This window comes from Ostrinia furnacalis, unplaced genomic scaffold (assembly GCF_004193835.3).
Source record: "Ostrinia furnacalis isolate ACB-3 unplaced genomic scaffold, ASM419383v2 OfSCF0802, whole genome shotgun sequence".
NCBI lineage: Eukaryota > Metazoa > Arthropoda > Insecta > Lepidoptera > Crambidae > Ostrinia > Ostrinia furnacalis.
This window is the reverse complement of record NW_021131041.1, coordinates 1,084,333-1,102,087: the sequence shown is the minus strand read 5'-3', so window position 1 is coordinate 1,102,087 and position 17,755 is coordinate 1,084,333. Positions and strand designations below refer to the sequence as shown.

At 34.7% G+C, this 17,755-nt stretch overlaps 1 protein-coding gene across 2 annotated transcripts in view; it reads left to right on the top strand.

Moving 5' to 3' along the window:
- Positions 1–4,053: 4,053 nt before the first annotated feature.
- nebu (solute carrier family 2 member nebulosa) overlaps positions 4,054–17,755 on the top strand; it is a 60,645-nt gene continuing 46,943 nt past the window's right edge. Inside the window, exon 1 of one of the 2 annotated variants that reach the window (XM_028300878.1) lies at positions 4,054–4,273. In XM_028300878.1, coding sequence (XP_028156679.1) covers positions 4,217–4,273 — 57 coding nt within the window. In that variant the 5' untranslated portion in view covers positions 4,054–4,216. Of the gene's footprint in view, positions 4,274–10,421; positions 10,705–17,755 lie in introns of those variants that run through there. The other variant, XM_028300874.1, reaches the window with a different exon arrangement.

The window sequence follows — 17,755 nt, the reverse complement described above, 5'->3', positions numbered from 1 at the left end:
AACATATCATGTTATGTAGATTTTATTTATAAATTAAAATATAATCTTACTGTATATAACATTTCTCTGTGTACCTGTTTAATAATTCTGAATGTAATCTAAGATTTTGTATATAATTTTAATAAAATAATTCTGTTAATATTGATAAGTCGCTCATATACGAAGTCCTACTCTTCAACTAATGTTTCGATGCGAAGAAAAATGATATTTTATTATTAATAATTATTATAAAAAAATGTATCTAATATTCGTGAATGTCTTAGAATTATTTTTATTTCGCCATTTCTTAGTCAATTCAAATAATTAAAACTTAGCCGATTTCATTGACCGGATATAGCAATATCAATTCTTTATTTATATTGTATTATAGCTTGCTCATATTATAATATACAAAAATATAAATATATCATATTTACTTCTTTAAATAAGCAAAAATATTTAACCTATGTATATTTGTGTTACATAGTTTATATTGATTGTCAATTAAATATACTATATAAATACTATGTGTACTATAGCTTAAATAACGGTATCAACGAGTAGTATGACCGGCCTAATATTTACGAACGAAGTTTCTCGAAAACTATCTGTAATTTTAACTTAGACTAGCTAGCTTTTATTCTAGTTATGGGCCCGTATTACGAAACGACACCCAAATATTTAGATTACACTCAAAATTTGATTCAAACTTGAGGACTACTATTCAAACGTTTCGAATGTATCCAATAGTATACATCTCTCTCACGCAAAGCAAGATTCAAGCATGTGTGATAGGGACAGATAGATCCGAAACTACGTAAACAGTGTAATTAAGCCTTGCTGTGATTGGTTTCAAACTGAGTGAAATTGTACTTATGATAGATCTAAAACCGAGTGAGATTGCTGTATAATTGGATTTTGAGTAGCTTTGAAAACAATAATTATTTAGTTGAGTGTTGTCATACAAAAGTGTTTTGACAGCTCATAAAAGATATACATTGACTAGTTTTACAGCGTCAAATATAGTTCGTGACAATCAAAGTAGCCAAAAAATTTGCAACACGTCTTTGTTACAATTGGAATATGGTTGTTTTTATTCAACCAATCTCAGGTTTGAATCAATGCTTGAGTGTAACTCTATTTCTGAGCGTCATTTTGTAATACGGGCCCTAATGTTTTGTAATCTCCGGAGGGTGTTATAGCGTATATCGTTAACGCGGTGGGTATCACCGTATTTTCGTGGGTGAAGCTTAGTTTAAATAATATCATTGTTGTTTAATTGCTTGTCAATTATCTGTACATATCATTGATTTTACGGCTTTACATGGGAACGGTGCATGTCTGTAGTCAATGAGAATTTCGATGAGAAGTCGCATGTATTCACGAGTAATATCGTATCGATTGATATTTTCAACAGGCCTTGTCTTTGATTTACTTGATCAGATCCTAAGCTTACCAACCAACTAAAAGTCGGTGGTCTTCTGCTCCTAGGCTACAAATAATAAGTTATACAGTGCATTTTACGGAAATCTCGAAATTATTACTACATAGTATTGTAACTGAAAATATTTTTTATGCTATGCGTTGCGCAATGAAAAATTAAACATGATATTGAAAATGGTGAATCATTTTTAATATTAATTTGCAGACACACATAATCATTTGGTTATTATTAAACAATCAGGTATTAGCAGCTGATTACGTATTTTCAAAAACCGCCCCGTTTTCGTGTATTGCCAAATTACAGGTTTTTCAGCAATACAAAAGTACTGACGACGCCACGTCAAATTAAACACCTTAGCACCTTTTTGGTTTCAGTAGGTGATGTTTGCAACAATAATGTTTGTATACCTTTACATTTTTATTGCAAAATAACACCTATGCTAACTACATAAAACCAAAAACAGTGTTTAGTTTGATGTGACGTCATCCGTACACACCTACTTCGACAGAAGCAATTAATCTTTGTTTATCTTCAACCCATGAGCCATCATAAGAAATAAGCGTTGGCACTAATTATAAGGTTTATATGATTAACAGCTTTAAATTATTTTAGCGTATCTTGCCACGCTTTACGTTGATTTATAGATAGATAGATAAATGTAAATATTATCACTTTTTAATTTGTCACTTTCTATTATATTTTATCTTTATAGAGTTTTACATATTATTGTGTTATTTTGGTAATGTTTTAAACTTTTTGCAGTGTTTTGTTTTTCTTACATTATGAAAAAAGTGATAAAACACTGTATTTATTTACATTACAACTTTTTTAGAACGGGGTTTATATTTTTTTCGTTACTTGCCTCTCGATTTATAAATTAAAATATTTAATCTGTCTATAAGATATTAAATCAAAATCCAATTTTTAAAACTTTCTAAAACCAAGTTTTCAATAATGTTTCAAACGTAAACTGAAATTTCCAATAAATTGTGTAGATTAATACAGTTTTTAAGATCTAGATTAATATAATTGTAATAAATAATAAATACAATATTGCAGTTGTGATGTGGACTGATATTACTAATTATAAACAAATGCCATCTCAAATTGTAGCGTAAGTTTTCTCAATGTAAATAATATGAATCGTCTTAGAACTGAATTTGGCCCCAAATAAGAATGTTTGTAATTTAATTGTGGAATAAAATATGATTAAATGAAGCTCAAACGTTTTATTTTTCAATGTTCACCTTCAAAAAACCAGCACGAACACTTATTTTTAGAACAGCCACGTATCTAATTGAAACCTGCAGATTTTATCAACACAAGACGTGGTTGTACACACTACAGCACAAACCATGTTGGTTTTAAGACCACCCTTATCCTTTGTTCTGTAAGAGCTACGTTTGCAGTGCAAAACACAAGCAATGCCGTTTGCCGCACATTATCTTCAATTGGTCCAATAAAACCAAAGTCTTTCTATTGGAACTATTTTATTCAGACGGTAAAATAAGTAATAGATAACACTGTCTACGCATCTTAATTAGGTGAGACAGTTGCAGGTGATTTTGTTTTGGTGAGATGATTTTCGTATTAAATGTTATTTTGTTCATAATAAAAACAAAAGAAAGACGCAATTGGCTAATCTGATCTCATCAAACTTTCATGTGGTCAAGTTTAATAATGAGATTACATGACATACCTAATATTAAATCATACTTATCCGTTTAGATTTACAAAATCTTCACGCAAGATTTCATCATTTGTTGTGAAATTGTGTGCGTTGTGAAATCGCAAGTAAAGAAATTTTAAAATAACCTAATTATTATTGAAAATAGATTACGATAATAAATAATTCGTATTCAAATATATAATCAAATAAACAACAAAAACATAATGTAACTAATTGAGTAAAAATTTACTAAATTACGCTATAGGCGTGCTCAGTGTTCCGTATAAAATTTATGTATTTTAGTAACTTATTTTTTCTGTAGAGTTATTATTATCTTTTAATTAATCAATGAAGTATCTAGTTTACGAGTACGATTAACTTTCTATACAGGGTGTTAGGTAATATGAGGGTATATGAGCCGACACTAGCCCATGTTAACATGGTCATATAAATGGTATGGTGAAGTCAGAAATTTTATATCATCATTTTAATTTTTTTAATTTTCATACAAACAAATTTGATAAAATCCGATTTGTATGAAAATTAAAATAATTAAAATGAAGATATCAATTTTCTGACTTCACCATACCATTTATATGCATATGTTAACATGGGCTAGTGTCGGCTCATATACCCATTTACCTAACACCCTGTATAAAGAAGTTATAAAACCTTGCACAGAAAATCCAACACTCCATCTACGGAGTTCGTAGCCTGCTACGGTGCTACGAAAAACATAAGAGTCAAAAACGCAACTTTTTTAAAATTACTCAGTAACTTTTGTAATTCACATTTTATTTAGTCTCACGTTGATTTTCCAAATTGAATTCCTCTTGCGCGCGAGTTCGTAATTGCATAAAGACGGTAGTTGCATATTTATTTGGGGTGGGTATATCTAAAAGCGAATGACGTCTTGTGTCTTATCTAGGGGTCACTGCACTACGGGTCTCTAAGACGTAAGATAGCGCCCAATGACGAAATAGGGTCCTGGATTCATTCAGCCAGTACGCATGCGCGCACCACCGAGGGTGACTGACAGTAGTGCCCGCTCAGTGTCCTGGAACGCGACCGGCAAAACATCACGTTCCAAAATTCCAAATTCAAATTCGAAAAACAAGTGAACAATGGTGGAGAAGAAGGAGAATAATACGGGAGAAACAATCGGCCTCCTCGATTTGAAGGTTAGTGCATACTTTTTGGGGTTATGATGTAATGTCAGTCAAAGGTCACCGAATTCGGGGTGGTTTTGGACCGTAAACACACCCCGGTAAGAGCCAAATTCGTGGATACAGTTTTGTGACGCACGTAGCGGCGTGTAACGTGAAAATTGTTAAAAATCAAAAAATTCATGCAGTGTGGGCATAATCCACTTAGCCCGTATTTGTTTTGCCTAATGCCTGCACGATATGGAACTTTGTTTTAATTTTTACTCATGTTTCGGTTGTAGCTTTGAATTAGTTGTTTCCAGTATTTGATACTACGAAGTAAACAACAGATTACAGACCACCAAAATAATATCTAAGGTCGAAAACTAATTGGACAAAATTCGTAGCGTGTAGATAATATTGACATCATCCAATTAAATACTTGCGCTTGTTTTCAACAAATTGCAATAGGAACATTATCTATCTACCCATTAGGTATTCACAGTTAGAGTTAATAGAAAAAGATAATTCTAAGTACCTAGGTAATTAAATTACCTATTCGGCTTCTCGTTTAAATAATTGCTATGTACTTATTGGCGCGTAAAATTTTTCACAAAATTTTCCACTTCTAATACGAGTAGGTATCTGATACAAAAAAAGAAATACCTACTAGAGAACAATCTACAAGACTAAACAGATGCTGCTCTTTTGAACGTAACAAACTCAAATTCCCTCCAAAATAATTTTTTCTCATACTTACTCACTCTTATTGTTAGAATATTATTATATCAAACTTGTGGCCGAGGGACTTCTTTACTTCACCGGAAGCGTTATAATCATCACTTACTTACCATTGTCATCGCAATAGCGAAGTCATTATAACTGTTGGAGTTACAGTCAATACAGTGGTCATTGTTATCTCCTTGAGAATTTGAGATCACTTGTGTGACCTTTTGTGGACCTTAGGGCGTGACCTGCGACACATTATCAGGCGGGGTGAGTTCTTATCATAAATTCCGAAACTGAAAACTCTCCATTGATAAACACGATAGATATCTAAGTATTTTGATTTCTTTATTAGTAATTCGGCTTCTTTTTCTCATTTTTATGTCTTACAATCATTGCTTTGCTTCCTTCTATTTTATCGTATTTACGTACCTACTAGTCTAAGTTAGACGAGCTACTTATAAAAGTAGGTAACTTGATGCAATAATAGTTAACAATTTTAACGAGTACCATGATGTCACATTGCATCCTCTCTCTTCTAATTAATAAATGTTAATTGTTAAAGATAAGGATGATGAATATTCTAAGAAGTCATCTGATTAAGTAAGTATACGAGTATCTTCGACAATATCGAAGAAGACTGTGTATTACATATTTCATAATTAATTAGGTATACCGTAGGACGTTCGTTAGAAGTTAGAAAAATATTATCTTTTTCATTACCACATTTGCGAGATTTGCGTTTGTCGTTTTTTCGCAATTTTACCTTTCAAGAGTTGTGACCTACAGATCAATTCCACTTGTAAGTAAGTCCTAAATAAACGAAACTGCGATTTTTTGCAAAATTCAAAGTGTAGAGTTGTTCATGTCATTGTTATTAAAGGTTCTTCTTTCTTTTGAAGGACTACGAAGGACCTTAGTAAACAAACCTTGACTTTATGGGTGTTGCCACGTTTACTACGCAAGCTCAAAGTTGTAACTCATCTCGATTTGGGCTAGTAGACTCTACTCAGTTGATATAAAGGTCACAACGGTACTTTGTGGATTCTATACAACTTCTACGTCACGTAAGACGACGTAACGCCTACGCAGCGTGGGAGTGACGAGGGCGAATTATTTTGGCACAGGAAACGCAAGATCCGAGTTGTTATAGCTCTGTTAAGGATTTAAAATAGAATACTCAATGTATTTTACCGACTTCAGGAAAGGAGGGTTTCGTTTTCTTAATACTTCTTCTTGTAGTGACGACAACAAACCAAACCTACACAGCGTCGGCTCAAAACCCCGCCACAAGAGTTGCGTTGTCAGTAGCCTTCATTAAATCTTGCATCTTCATTAAAGCGTGCAGTTGTTTGGGCACGCAGGGCACGACATCATGTGCTTCGTCGACTGGGGAACAAAACCACACCTGCACTCCAAGTTTGAGCCATCCAAGAATCCCTACCTGAACAGATTGTCCTTACTACGGCCGACCTGCGTCCGAAGTCTATTTAAAGACTTCCAGGTATGCCAGGGGAGCTCATGTCCAGGTCGAAGACTCAGACACAGGGACAAAAGGGCAGGGGAGATCAGCTCTCGTTTTCTTAATGTAGGCACACAAAGTTTGTGATCTTTAAAACATCCTTTTTTTCTTACATCCTGTTCATTTTTTAGTCATCTGATAGGACATCTATAAAGAACAATACTGTTTAACCACATACCTGATTTCATGTAATTTATTCAGAGAAAATAAACAAGAAAGAATCCTTGCATTGTTGAATACCAGTAATACTGGTAGATCTTCATAGATAAAATATTTTTGTAGTAACTTAAGTCTTAAGTCAAGAAGTCAAGTTCGATCTCAAATGAATTAAAATAATTGCCGTCACTAATTTATTTAATTGATAAGGTCTGGCTCATTATAATTCTTCTTGAACAGTTTCATGATAATGGGATGATGAATAAATCATCAGCCTCCATTGTCGCAATAGCTGAAAAAACTATTGTCGTGAAATAAATAATGAGTCAGTACCTAGTTAATCTAACGATGACGAATCAGAAAAGTATTTTAGTAAATTTCTTGCAAAATTCAGCTAATCAACCTTAATTTAGAAGACGATCAATATGACTAAGTTAATTTACAGATAGATACGCTTGAATTATTAAAAGGAGACGAAAGTTTCAAAAATAGGAGCGTACTATCACTACAAAAAATTGATGTTTGACATTGCTTCAATTATTTTATATTCCAACATTCGAGCTTCTAGGCCACTCAGAAGTCTTATTGAACAAGTAAAATCAATAAAAAGGTCCTTGAGTTTGTGATTAAGTTTAAAAGCTATTGTTTTCCCTCTGACACTTTCTTAACGATCTTAAGCTTAAAATAGCATCAAACGTACCTAACGATCTTAGAGATCCCGATCGATCTCAGGACAAATAAGTGGACAGCTACTAATCCGCCGAATGAGCCTCGTCCGGCACTTGTGCTCATGACTCGGGAATGTAGGTCGTTGCGCCTACGCTCTACACCAGCTTGACTCAAGATAGGTCATCATGAGACGTTCTTCTTTTTGTCGTGTCGATAACAAACCTACACAGTGTCAGCCCAAAACTCCGCCACAAGAGTGGCGGTGTCAGTAGGCTTAATTAAATCTTTCTGCGTGCAGTTGTCACGCAGTTGTGGGCACGCAGGGCACGACATCATGTGCTTGGTCGACTGGGGTACATAACCACAATTGCATTCCAAAGAATAGAATTTACTACGGCCGACCTGCGTCCGAAGTTTATTTTAAAGACTTCCATCATCTTGAGACGTTAGAACGCCTGTAAAGTAGTAGTCCAATGGTAAGAGATTGATACTCGGAAGGAATACTTGTAGGTCCTGAGTTCGGTTCGGAAAGTGGGACAGTATAGAGTAGTCATTGACCGAAAGAATCCGTGCTTCGGTCGGAGGACACGTTTGTGCCCTCTAGAAAGGCAATTCATTATTTTCTGACACCAGAGTAAGATGTTAGAAAAAAAGGTGCTGAGTAAGATGGCCAGTTTCTAGGGCCCGATCGCGATCTTAATAAAATTCAAGAAAAAACAATTAATATCGCGAAAGTATTTACTGATTTTCACTAATTTGCCAATTTTTTTAATGAGAAACAATAGTTTCATTTATTAGGCAAGTTCATTTTTGAAAAGGATCCCCATATAATATAGGGATACAGCGAAGGGCCAAACGATACTTTGGAGCCGATGAAAGGATGCAACACGCCTCACTTCCATTTTCCAGTTCTTTATACGACATACGAGTTTTGCCTACACGTGGCGCCCTACCGGTTGCCGCCGAGTGGTCAAAACAGGTTAAGAGTAATTGCAAAAAGTGCATTGACCAGTTAATAATGTACAGGCGTCAGCACTTCAAGCTGGCATCTTATGTAGAGACAATAAGGTGCAGTTTAGCAAAAAAAACCAAGGCTGATATGCGGTAGATTGTACAATTAAAGCGGCAAGTGCATCGGCCAATAAACCAGTCCACTTTCGTGAAACAATTCAATCGACAATATTTGATAGCGATCAATTACTAACCACTCACGGCAATTTGAAGTTACGACAGAGTTTTTAAAGGAAATTTGAAAATAATTGTAGTTTATTGGTTTACTTACAAGAATATTTTTTAAACATCGCACGACTCTACATTTTACATCTTTAGCGTTAGAACGTTTGCAACTACCTACCATCATCATCATCAAGTTTACCTTTTGTACTTGTATTGTGTTATTTATTGAACACAATACAAGTACAAAAGGTAAACTTGATGCCACATGGAATTATCTTCCAGTCAACTTCTGGACCAAGCAGAAAAATATTAGACCTTTCTTTCCCAACAGTTCATAAAGCGTCTTGATTAAGCATATGAACTCAATGACTCACAAATGAGCGTCCCAGACGGTTCTACAGTTTTCTTATTAGTAAAACATTATAAAACAACTGCCAACCAGCTGACCGCAAATGGGTCACATTTAGGTTCTCGCATTAGTATACACGTCGTTATTTATAGTAAACAAACAGATTTACTTTAAAGGTTTCCATTGAGCCGCTAAATGGTTTTCATTAAAGAGTTACGGAATATTTCGTATTGACATAACTGATAATACGAGTATTCTGTGAATTTTCACAAATTACCGAGGTCAACAGGTATTAATAAGTATGTTATTTTCTGTACTGAATCTTATTCGTTTTATTATTCGATTTACGATTACGATACGTGAAAGTGTAACGTAAAATTACAGTTACATAGCTACGTATTAATAATTACCTACAATTTTTACATGATTAAACACTTATTAAATAAAAACCAATAATAATAAAAGTAATTTTTTGTAATATTGAAACCTCGTTTAGTCAGAAAGTAAAACCAGATTAAGTAGTACTACTGATTTAAGGAAAGTTTTTCTTCTTTTATGTTGGATGCAACTCCAGTAATTAGACTTACCTACTTAATTGAACCTATTATTGCTAAAGTTGAAAATTATCCTAGCTAAGAAAACAACAAACTAAATAGGTCAATAACATCAAGTAATACAAGAAAACAACAGTAAAAGTGCATTACAATGCTCAACATAATCTCCAGTTCTCGCATGAGTAATGGAACTAATGAGATAGATTGAGAAACTGTACCGCACGGAATTCCCGACTTAAGCAACTAGAGTTGACAATGACTTACATTTATTTTTCTTAAACTTGGCTCAAGATCCGGGTCTTATTTTAAATCTATAACAGAAAAAAGTTAAAAAAATATTTGAGGTCATGTTCTATTTGCTAAGTTGATTTCCTCGGATTCTTTATTGTTTTATTCACTACTGACGTAGTTAGTATTATTACACAATCCGGTTATGATACTGAAGAAGCGTAGTGTAAAGTATTTTTTTACTTAATCATGTCCAACAAACGAAGTAAAATAGTAGTTACCGTAAATAAATAACTAGTACTTTCCCAATGTAGAGACACGTGTGACAGTGTAATTTAGTTGTTACTGGTAAATGGTAGCTAGAATGAATACTTTTACAAACTACAACATTGTTCTACCACATCCCTGTAAAAATGTAGGATTAAATAAATCTCTTAAAAAATTACAGCAGTTACCATCGAAAATTCGTTTTATTCGTAAGTTAAGTAGAGTAAATATGAATTCTCTGTAAAACGTAGAGCCAACCTTGATACCTAATTTAAAATCTAATCAACGACTGCTTGATACGGTTCAGTGTTTTGCTAATTAAGACTGGTAATATTGCACAGCAGATTTACTTGGATTCACATTCAATTGGCGCTTAGCATTTTGTTCAATATTAGCCAAGTCTTGTATTCGGAAGTGTTGAAGTTTAATCGATTAACATAACTGAAAATCCGGTTCATTTATTAACTATTTATTTGGTTAAACTCTTCTCGCCAAGTCAGTCTACGCCGGGGCTACATACTGAACGGTTTTCCCGCGCTGCGCTGTCATTGTGACAGAAAAATTGGCGGGAAAGAAGTTTTGATTTTTCAAACTTTTGTTATACGCTGTGTATGATTTTTACACGTGTTAAAACTTACAAGTGGCCAGTGACATTAGTTATAATTAGTTTTAAATTAAATACTTTTGAGAGTTTTGTGGTGGTCTTAAAATGAGTTCCAGTGAATCAAAGCCTTTCGGAAAAGAGAAAATGGCGAAGGAAAAGTTTGGTTACGACAACACAGGCTTTGTTATGACGGAGAAAAATATTTGGATGACAAAGGTGAGTCAGATAATGCAGCAAACCGGAGAATGTTTTCAAAGCATTGAATGGTTGCTGAAAACTATGTGAGAGTTACGATTTTCAAACAGGAAATACGATAGAATTTAATGTTTAAAATGTCAGCTCTAATTAATTAGGCTACCAAGATGGTTTAATCATCTATTTGCTTTTGCTTGTTGAACGTTATTTCAATTTAAATAAAATCGCACGTGTACAATATCGTCAGGAATTTTCTAATCGTCAATTCACGTTTCGTGAGTGTTTTATATTAAAATAATAATGATGAGTTTAGTAAATTGTACATTTAACGAAAGGTTGGCTGCTTGGCCTCGCCCAGTGCTAGCCAGACCGTAACGATGAACTATTTGATATTTTAAAGCAGTTCGCGAAAAAATTGGCGGGCGTTTTATAAATTAGAAAATTATCAAGATAGTTAAACATTGAAGCATGTTAGAAATTGTTTAGAGATTGTAGGCGTAATTTTTTAGCCTAGTCATCAGTATTCGGGCAGAGGCTTACACCCTGGTGGTAAGTGAAGGCTCTCACCAATATGGTACTGCATTCGTCATGTAGAGACAATCAACATAGTCCATACAAAAAACACCAGTTATCGTTATAACTTACGGTCAAAGTTAAGTGGTGCAACTCAGCCTTGATATAGGATCCTGTTGGAGCCTTTGGGTAGGTACTATAAATTATAATACACAAGTAGATTGTGCTACTTCTATCTCCTATCTTGATCAGCCTTTGAATTTCGTCTTCGAACATAGGCCTTCAACCTTCCACCGACTTCTGTCCCTGGCCACTTGCATCCAGTTTATACCTTGTCGGATGTCATCTGTCCATCGTTTAGCTACTTATACCCTAAAAAGCAACCTATTATACATATAGGGGTACATTTGCTACCATTTACATAGAACCCATATTTTTCCACGCGCGTCCCCAAACACGCAACACGCAACTCTTACTGATTGATATAATTTGCTAAGGTATTGAACTGCTTGAACATTTATCGGAAAAATACGTAAAAGTATTTACTAAGAGCGTTTGAATCAAGGCCGTTTCAGCAGTTTATTAATTTACGGATGAGCATCAATTTAAGGTAGGTACTACCTTGCATTTTACATAGTTGTAAAGGTAGATTGTAGAGTGGATAAGTAGGTAGGTTAATTAATAGCCAATAGTAATGGTAGTTTTAAATTAGGTGCAATTTTTTCTTTTCCGCTATCTTAGGCCTTGATACCTTAAGATTTTAGGAGATAGAAATTTTAAAAATTTACTATTTTAATCGTTATTAAAATTTATTAGTCAATAGAGTCGCTTCTCAAACTAAATTTTAAATAAACAACTTGAAAAAATGTGCCGCCTTAGGAGTTAAATTTTTTTAAGTTGTTTATTTAAAATTAACTATTTTATTTACTTACAAGAGATCTTATTTGCAACCGCTTGCTAATGTTAACACTAGAGTGTAAATTTAGAAAGAGCACTAAATACAACATGCATTTTTATTTTGGATAGAATTTTACCGTTAATAAACTTAATTATTCAGGTTAGTAGAACTACCTATTTATTCTATTTATTCATTATAATTTATAAAAATATGCGCATCTATCATAATACTCGTATGCAAATCACTTTTTAAATAACTAAATAACTAGGTACGATAGATTAGCAGCTGTCAGTTGAAGTTTTTATTCAATAGCAAATATAGTTTTTAGAATGTTCATCATAGGTCATTGTCCCGCCAACAACTGCATAGCAGTAAGCTATTAGTCATAGAGACCAGTCTGATTGGTTATAATATTAATTCACTAGCGGCCATCCGCGACTACGTACGCCTGGACGCCGTTTTACCCCCTTAGGCGTTGAATTTTGCAAAATCCCGTCTTAGTGAGCACCTCCTACGTTCTAAAGGGAACCCCCATTCAAAATTTGAGACTCCTAGCACTTGTAGATGTAGTGTCTGAGATTTAGTGATGAGTGAGAGTCACTGACTGTCAATCGGTAAATCTATATGATTGAGCCTTTCGTTGTAGTTGGTGGTACGACAAACGAAGGCTCATCGTGCTAAACTGCAACTGCATCAACATGGTAGAGTTCTACTTTGCAATAAACTTTTGTATTTTGGAGAGTCCTTCTTGACGTGTCGAGAATAAACCTAATACTGTGTCAGCCCAAAACTCTGCTACAAGAGTGGCGTTGTCTGCAGCATTCATTAAATCTTCCTGCGCGCAGTTGTTTGAGCACTCAGGGTACGACATTATGTGCTTGAAGAGTTTTTAAAGAACAATAATAGACTCTACGTAATTCTAATGCCTTAGTTTCGATATTTTCCTTTGCGAATTGGACATCTTGTATTTAAATAAGATAGAAATACATACTTATCAGGTTAAATTAGTAGAGACAGTAGGAATGGCGTTTCCATTAACTTTTGGCTCGTATCCGATTTTTTATAACCTAGATATATCATTGTTATTAAACAATTTTCCTCTTGATAAGAAAATGGTATAAACATAAGCGATTAGTAAATTTCCAGGGCTGATGATAGTAAAGGCACTTAAGAATTAACGTTGATTTTAACTTAATCTGCGGTTGTTGGTAGATAAGTATGGTTTGTCGCTTGCATATAAAATTTTGTTTCAAATGTTTATTACTAAATCGTGTAAGATTACAAATGTATGCATGATCTGCCGTCATTGTGTTTCCGTCCAGCTAACATGTGGATTTCTATTGCCATCTTTGTAGTGTCATCATCATCATCTCAGCCATAGGACGTCCACTGCTGAACATAGGCCTCCCCAAATGCTTTCCATGATGCCCGGTTGGTAGCGGCCTGCATCCAGCGCCTTCCTGCTACCTTTATGATGTCGTCGGTCCACCTTGGGGTGGACGTCCTATGTCGTTACGTACGTTTTCCGTTACGAGGCCTCCAATCTAGAACATTGCTGCCCCATCGGCCGTATCAGTATTTCGTAATCTTTAGTGGTTAAATCTTTCAATCCAAATGTTCTAGGTTCGACCAGCAACCTGGCTTGGATTAGGTAAATCTTTTTAAATAGAAATAATTCAGAACTTCGAGAAAATGTTAATACTTACAACTAACGCTTGTTAGCTTACTCACAGCAAATTGTTATTTTACTTTCAGTTAGTAATAATATTATAATCTTTACACAAATAAATAACCAATTACTCGAAAGCAGGTAGTATCACGAGTCGAGCCAATCAATAAACTTTGCCAAGTAAATAAAATCGTAAGAAAATTTCAAGAAATCGATCAGCCTGAGTCCTTTAACTAGCGCACGATTATTAAGGTTCAGTTCAATTTCCCTGCGAAAGGGGTTAGTTATTATAATGCAATGACGTACAGAAGAATCTCCCTTTTCTCTTTCTTGAATCTCGTGCGACTCTACGTCACGTCACGTTGACGGCGTTGAAGTGACATCCCGCAATGAGGGTTTTCGCGAATGAAAGATCCGCTAGATGGCGGGACGTGGATGTGAGATCTGACTGCTGCGTGATTGGTGAATTTTGACATATCTGTCAATGACATGTCAAAAATATATTCTAAATAATAATATTCTATTCTATTCTATTCTAAAAATAACCAATCATGCAGCATTTGGACCTCGCGTCTACGTATTGCCATCTGGCGGATTTTTCATTCACGAAAACCCTCATTTTGCAAACTCCGTCATTTCACTGCATCAAAAAGTGTCAACAACTCTTAGTGGTTCTATAATTTTCCACTAAATAACTCTTACACATAAGGACTACGAACGTAATATTTACACTGAATATACATAATGATATAATTTAATTTTCAAGGTTAATTATCGAAAATTTGAAAAACAGACATGGAAATTAATCATAGTTACCTACTCGATGAATTTTTGCTACATTACATACTTACTATTTTTATGTGCAAATATCGTAAGCATAACTAATGGATAACACACATAGTCCAGTCAATGAATGCTTTAACAACGGTGTAGAGAGAAATCCCTGGAACACAATTTCTGACCTCGGGACTTTATTTAGACTAACTAGTCTAGCTAGCTAGGAGGTGAACATAGCAAAAGTCCCCGCCCTTAGCCCTTGAGCCGGCGGGGAGAGGGGGGTTTAAAGGTACCACTTTTCGGTTTTTCGCTTAATCCTCGGAAACTATGCATCCTAGTGACATGGCTACTATGAACCAAAAAAAGCTTATTCAATTTGCTACAGGTGAGACCATCAAGTTTTTCTATATCTTGTATAGTTTTCACGGTATCTGCTCTAGAAGGTCTGTAATATTGGAAATTTTAATTTTGTCTTACATATTCCCATCAGGAGAAAATCGAGTAAATCAACATTGAGCTAATATTCTAGACATGCGGGAGCATGTTAAGCCTAGTTCCAGGGAGGGGACTGCACCGTGCGTATATTTAAACGAACCAATTGAAGCCACTTTTGACTCCTCATCACTCAAAAAGTACTGTGCATTAACACTTCAAATTTGGCTCATGTATTGAGACTTGCAAGATAAACATTAGCTTCAAATTTTATAAATATACCTCAAACGGTTATTTAGGTATTGACGTTCAAAAATCGACATTTAGGACATTAAAATCTATCTATCTATCACCTGTGAAATGTTAAAATTTACTGGTTTTTTATTTGTTCCTTTGTATTTACACAGCTACCTATCTGGATGCCAAAGTTGAACCTTCAAGGTCATCTGGAAGTGGTTAGAATTTGGTCTTATAGGTCAGCCATGTAGATTTTTAGACGTCAATACCCAAAGAACCGTTTGAGGTATATTTATGAATTTTGAAGCTGATGTTTATCTTGCAAGTCTCAACACATGAGCCGAATTTGAAGTGTTAATGCGCAGTACTTTTTGAGTGATGAGGAGTCAAAAGTGGCTCCAATTGGTTCGTTTAAATATACGCACGGTGCAGTCCCCTCCCTGGAACTAGGCTTAACATGCTCCCGCATGTCTAGAATATTAGCTCAATGTTGATTTAGTCGATTTTCTCCTGATGGAAACATGTAAGACAAAAATAAAATTTCCAATATTACAGACCTTCTAGAGCAGATGCCGCGAAAACTATACAATATATAGAAAAACTTGACTATCTCGCCTGTAGTAAATTGAATAAGCTTTTTTTGGTTCATAGTAGCCATGTCACTAGGACGCATAGTTTCCGAGGATTAAGCGAAAAACCGAAAAGTGGTACCTTTGAATCCCCCTCTCCCCGCCGGCTGAAGGGCTAAGGGCAGGGACTTTTGCTATGTTCACCTCCTGACTAGTCTGAATAAAGTCCCGAAGTCAAAAATTGTGTTCCACGGATTTCCATCTATAATGCTTTATTAACTGGACTAACAGTCATTATAGCATACCGCACCTAATCAAATACATTAAATCAATAAACTAATCTTTTAGATTGTCATTTAATAACGCAGTATTTATATTAAAATTCCTCATACGCCTCTGTGTTACAAATGAATAAACATCATAATTAAAACACACGAAGTATGCTCATCGCAGTTATATGGTGATAACCTTTCAAGTTTCAGCGAATCGAGACACCATAGAAATCAAATTGTAGAGTTCCATGAAGTGTCATTTTGAGTCTATCTCTAGAAAATATCGACTGATACCTAGTTTGGCCCAGATTTTAATTTGTATGAAAAATCGACGAATCTATTATAATGTTCGTACTTGCACTTGTTCATGATAATTACGGACTTGACTCTTATTGCGTTTTTCTTGCAGAAACTTGATACCTTAATAATAATCATAAAACTTTCCGTTAATGTAACTCATACAGAAGCATGGCATTTAATTGGAGAGAAATAAGAACTTCATCAAATATTTATAAAACGAGCCTACTATTTAGTAACTCTGCTATGCGCCGGTGCACTGTGCAGTTATGCAAATGACTCATACATAATGTATGCATGGACATTGCAGGGAAATCTCGCGTTGATAGAGATCTTGAAATGACATCTACATTTCAAAGTTGGGAATCGAGCTATGAATACAAATAAAAATTATACACCTATCTGTAGACAAAGAATTGACTAGAAAACTAAGAAAATCCTTATTTCAGAAGCCAAGAGAATTGTTAAAGCTGTCAATAGTGAATTAATTTCTTACGCTGTTCTTCTCAGCATTGGCCCACTGTACTGTCTCGAAGTAGTGGTAGGGTTGGGAACTTGGGACGTGTAAAAGTACTCTTTGGTAGAATTTGAGTTTGAATTAACTAGTCGTAATTGTAAAATATAACAATAGTGACTAAGTTTCTTGCGCTGCTTCTTCTCAGCACTGGCCCATTTATTGTCCCGAAGCAGTGGTAGGGTTAATATTGGGACGTGTAAAAGTGCTTTTTAAATGCTTATTTGCCAAAATAAATTAGTTTTATGAGTTTTTATGTTCAAAGGTAGGTTGAGTACTTGAGCACCCAGTCCCACCCCACTTATTCTCGTTAATCGAATTTGAAGTTACAAACATTTAGGCTCGTATTTTATCAACTTAGTTTTGTTTTTAGTGTGATTTCGTAATAAGGGCCTTAGTTTCCACGGCATTTTCCTGCCACGCCCACGCATGGCTTTCGTAATAGTAATTTACCTCAATACTTACGTTTTAAAGGAAAATTTAGATTTGTGGGTGTGCCCTTAATGATTTGATTACTTAAGGAAAATATTATAAGAACAAAGTCCATTTATGACGTCATTAATGCGTGTGAATTTGTATTGTATTGAAGTGTTTGTATTTGTGTTAACTGAGAGATCATTAAACTTTATTGTTATTAAATCGGTTGCTTTGAAATAAATTGTATGGTTCTTTATAGCAGGCTTCAATCAACTTGTCCGAAAATAATAACGAAAATTGCAAAGCTTAGAAATGTTAACGGCATGTTAAGGCAGCATTTCCGGTCCCTTGAAATCAGATTTTTCAACCCACACGATTGAAGAAGAAAATGCATATGTTTTTCCATTTTCCAGCGGCTTGAAATCAATTTCGTGAACTTAGTAGCTTAGCTTAGTAACAAGCTAGTATTGTAGATTT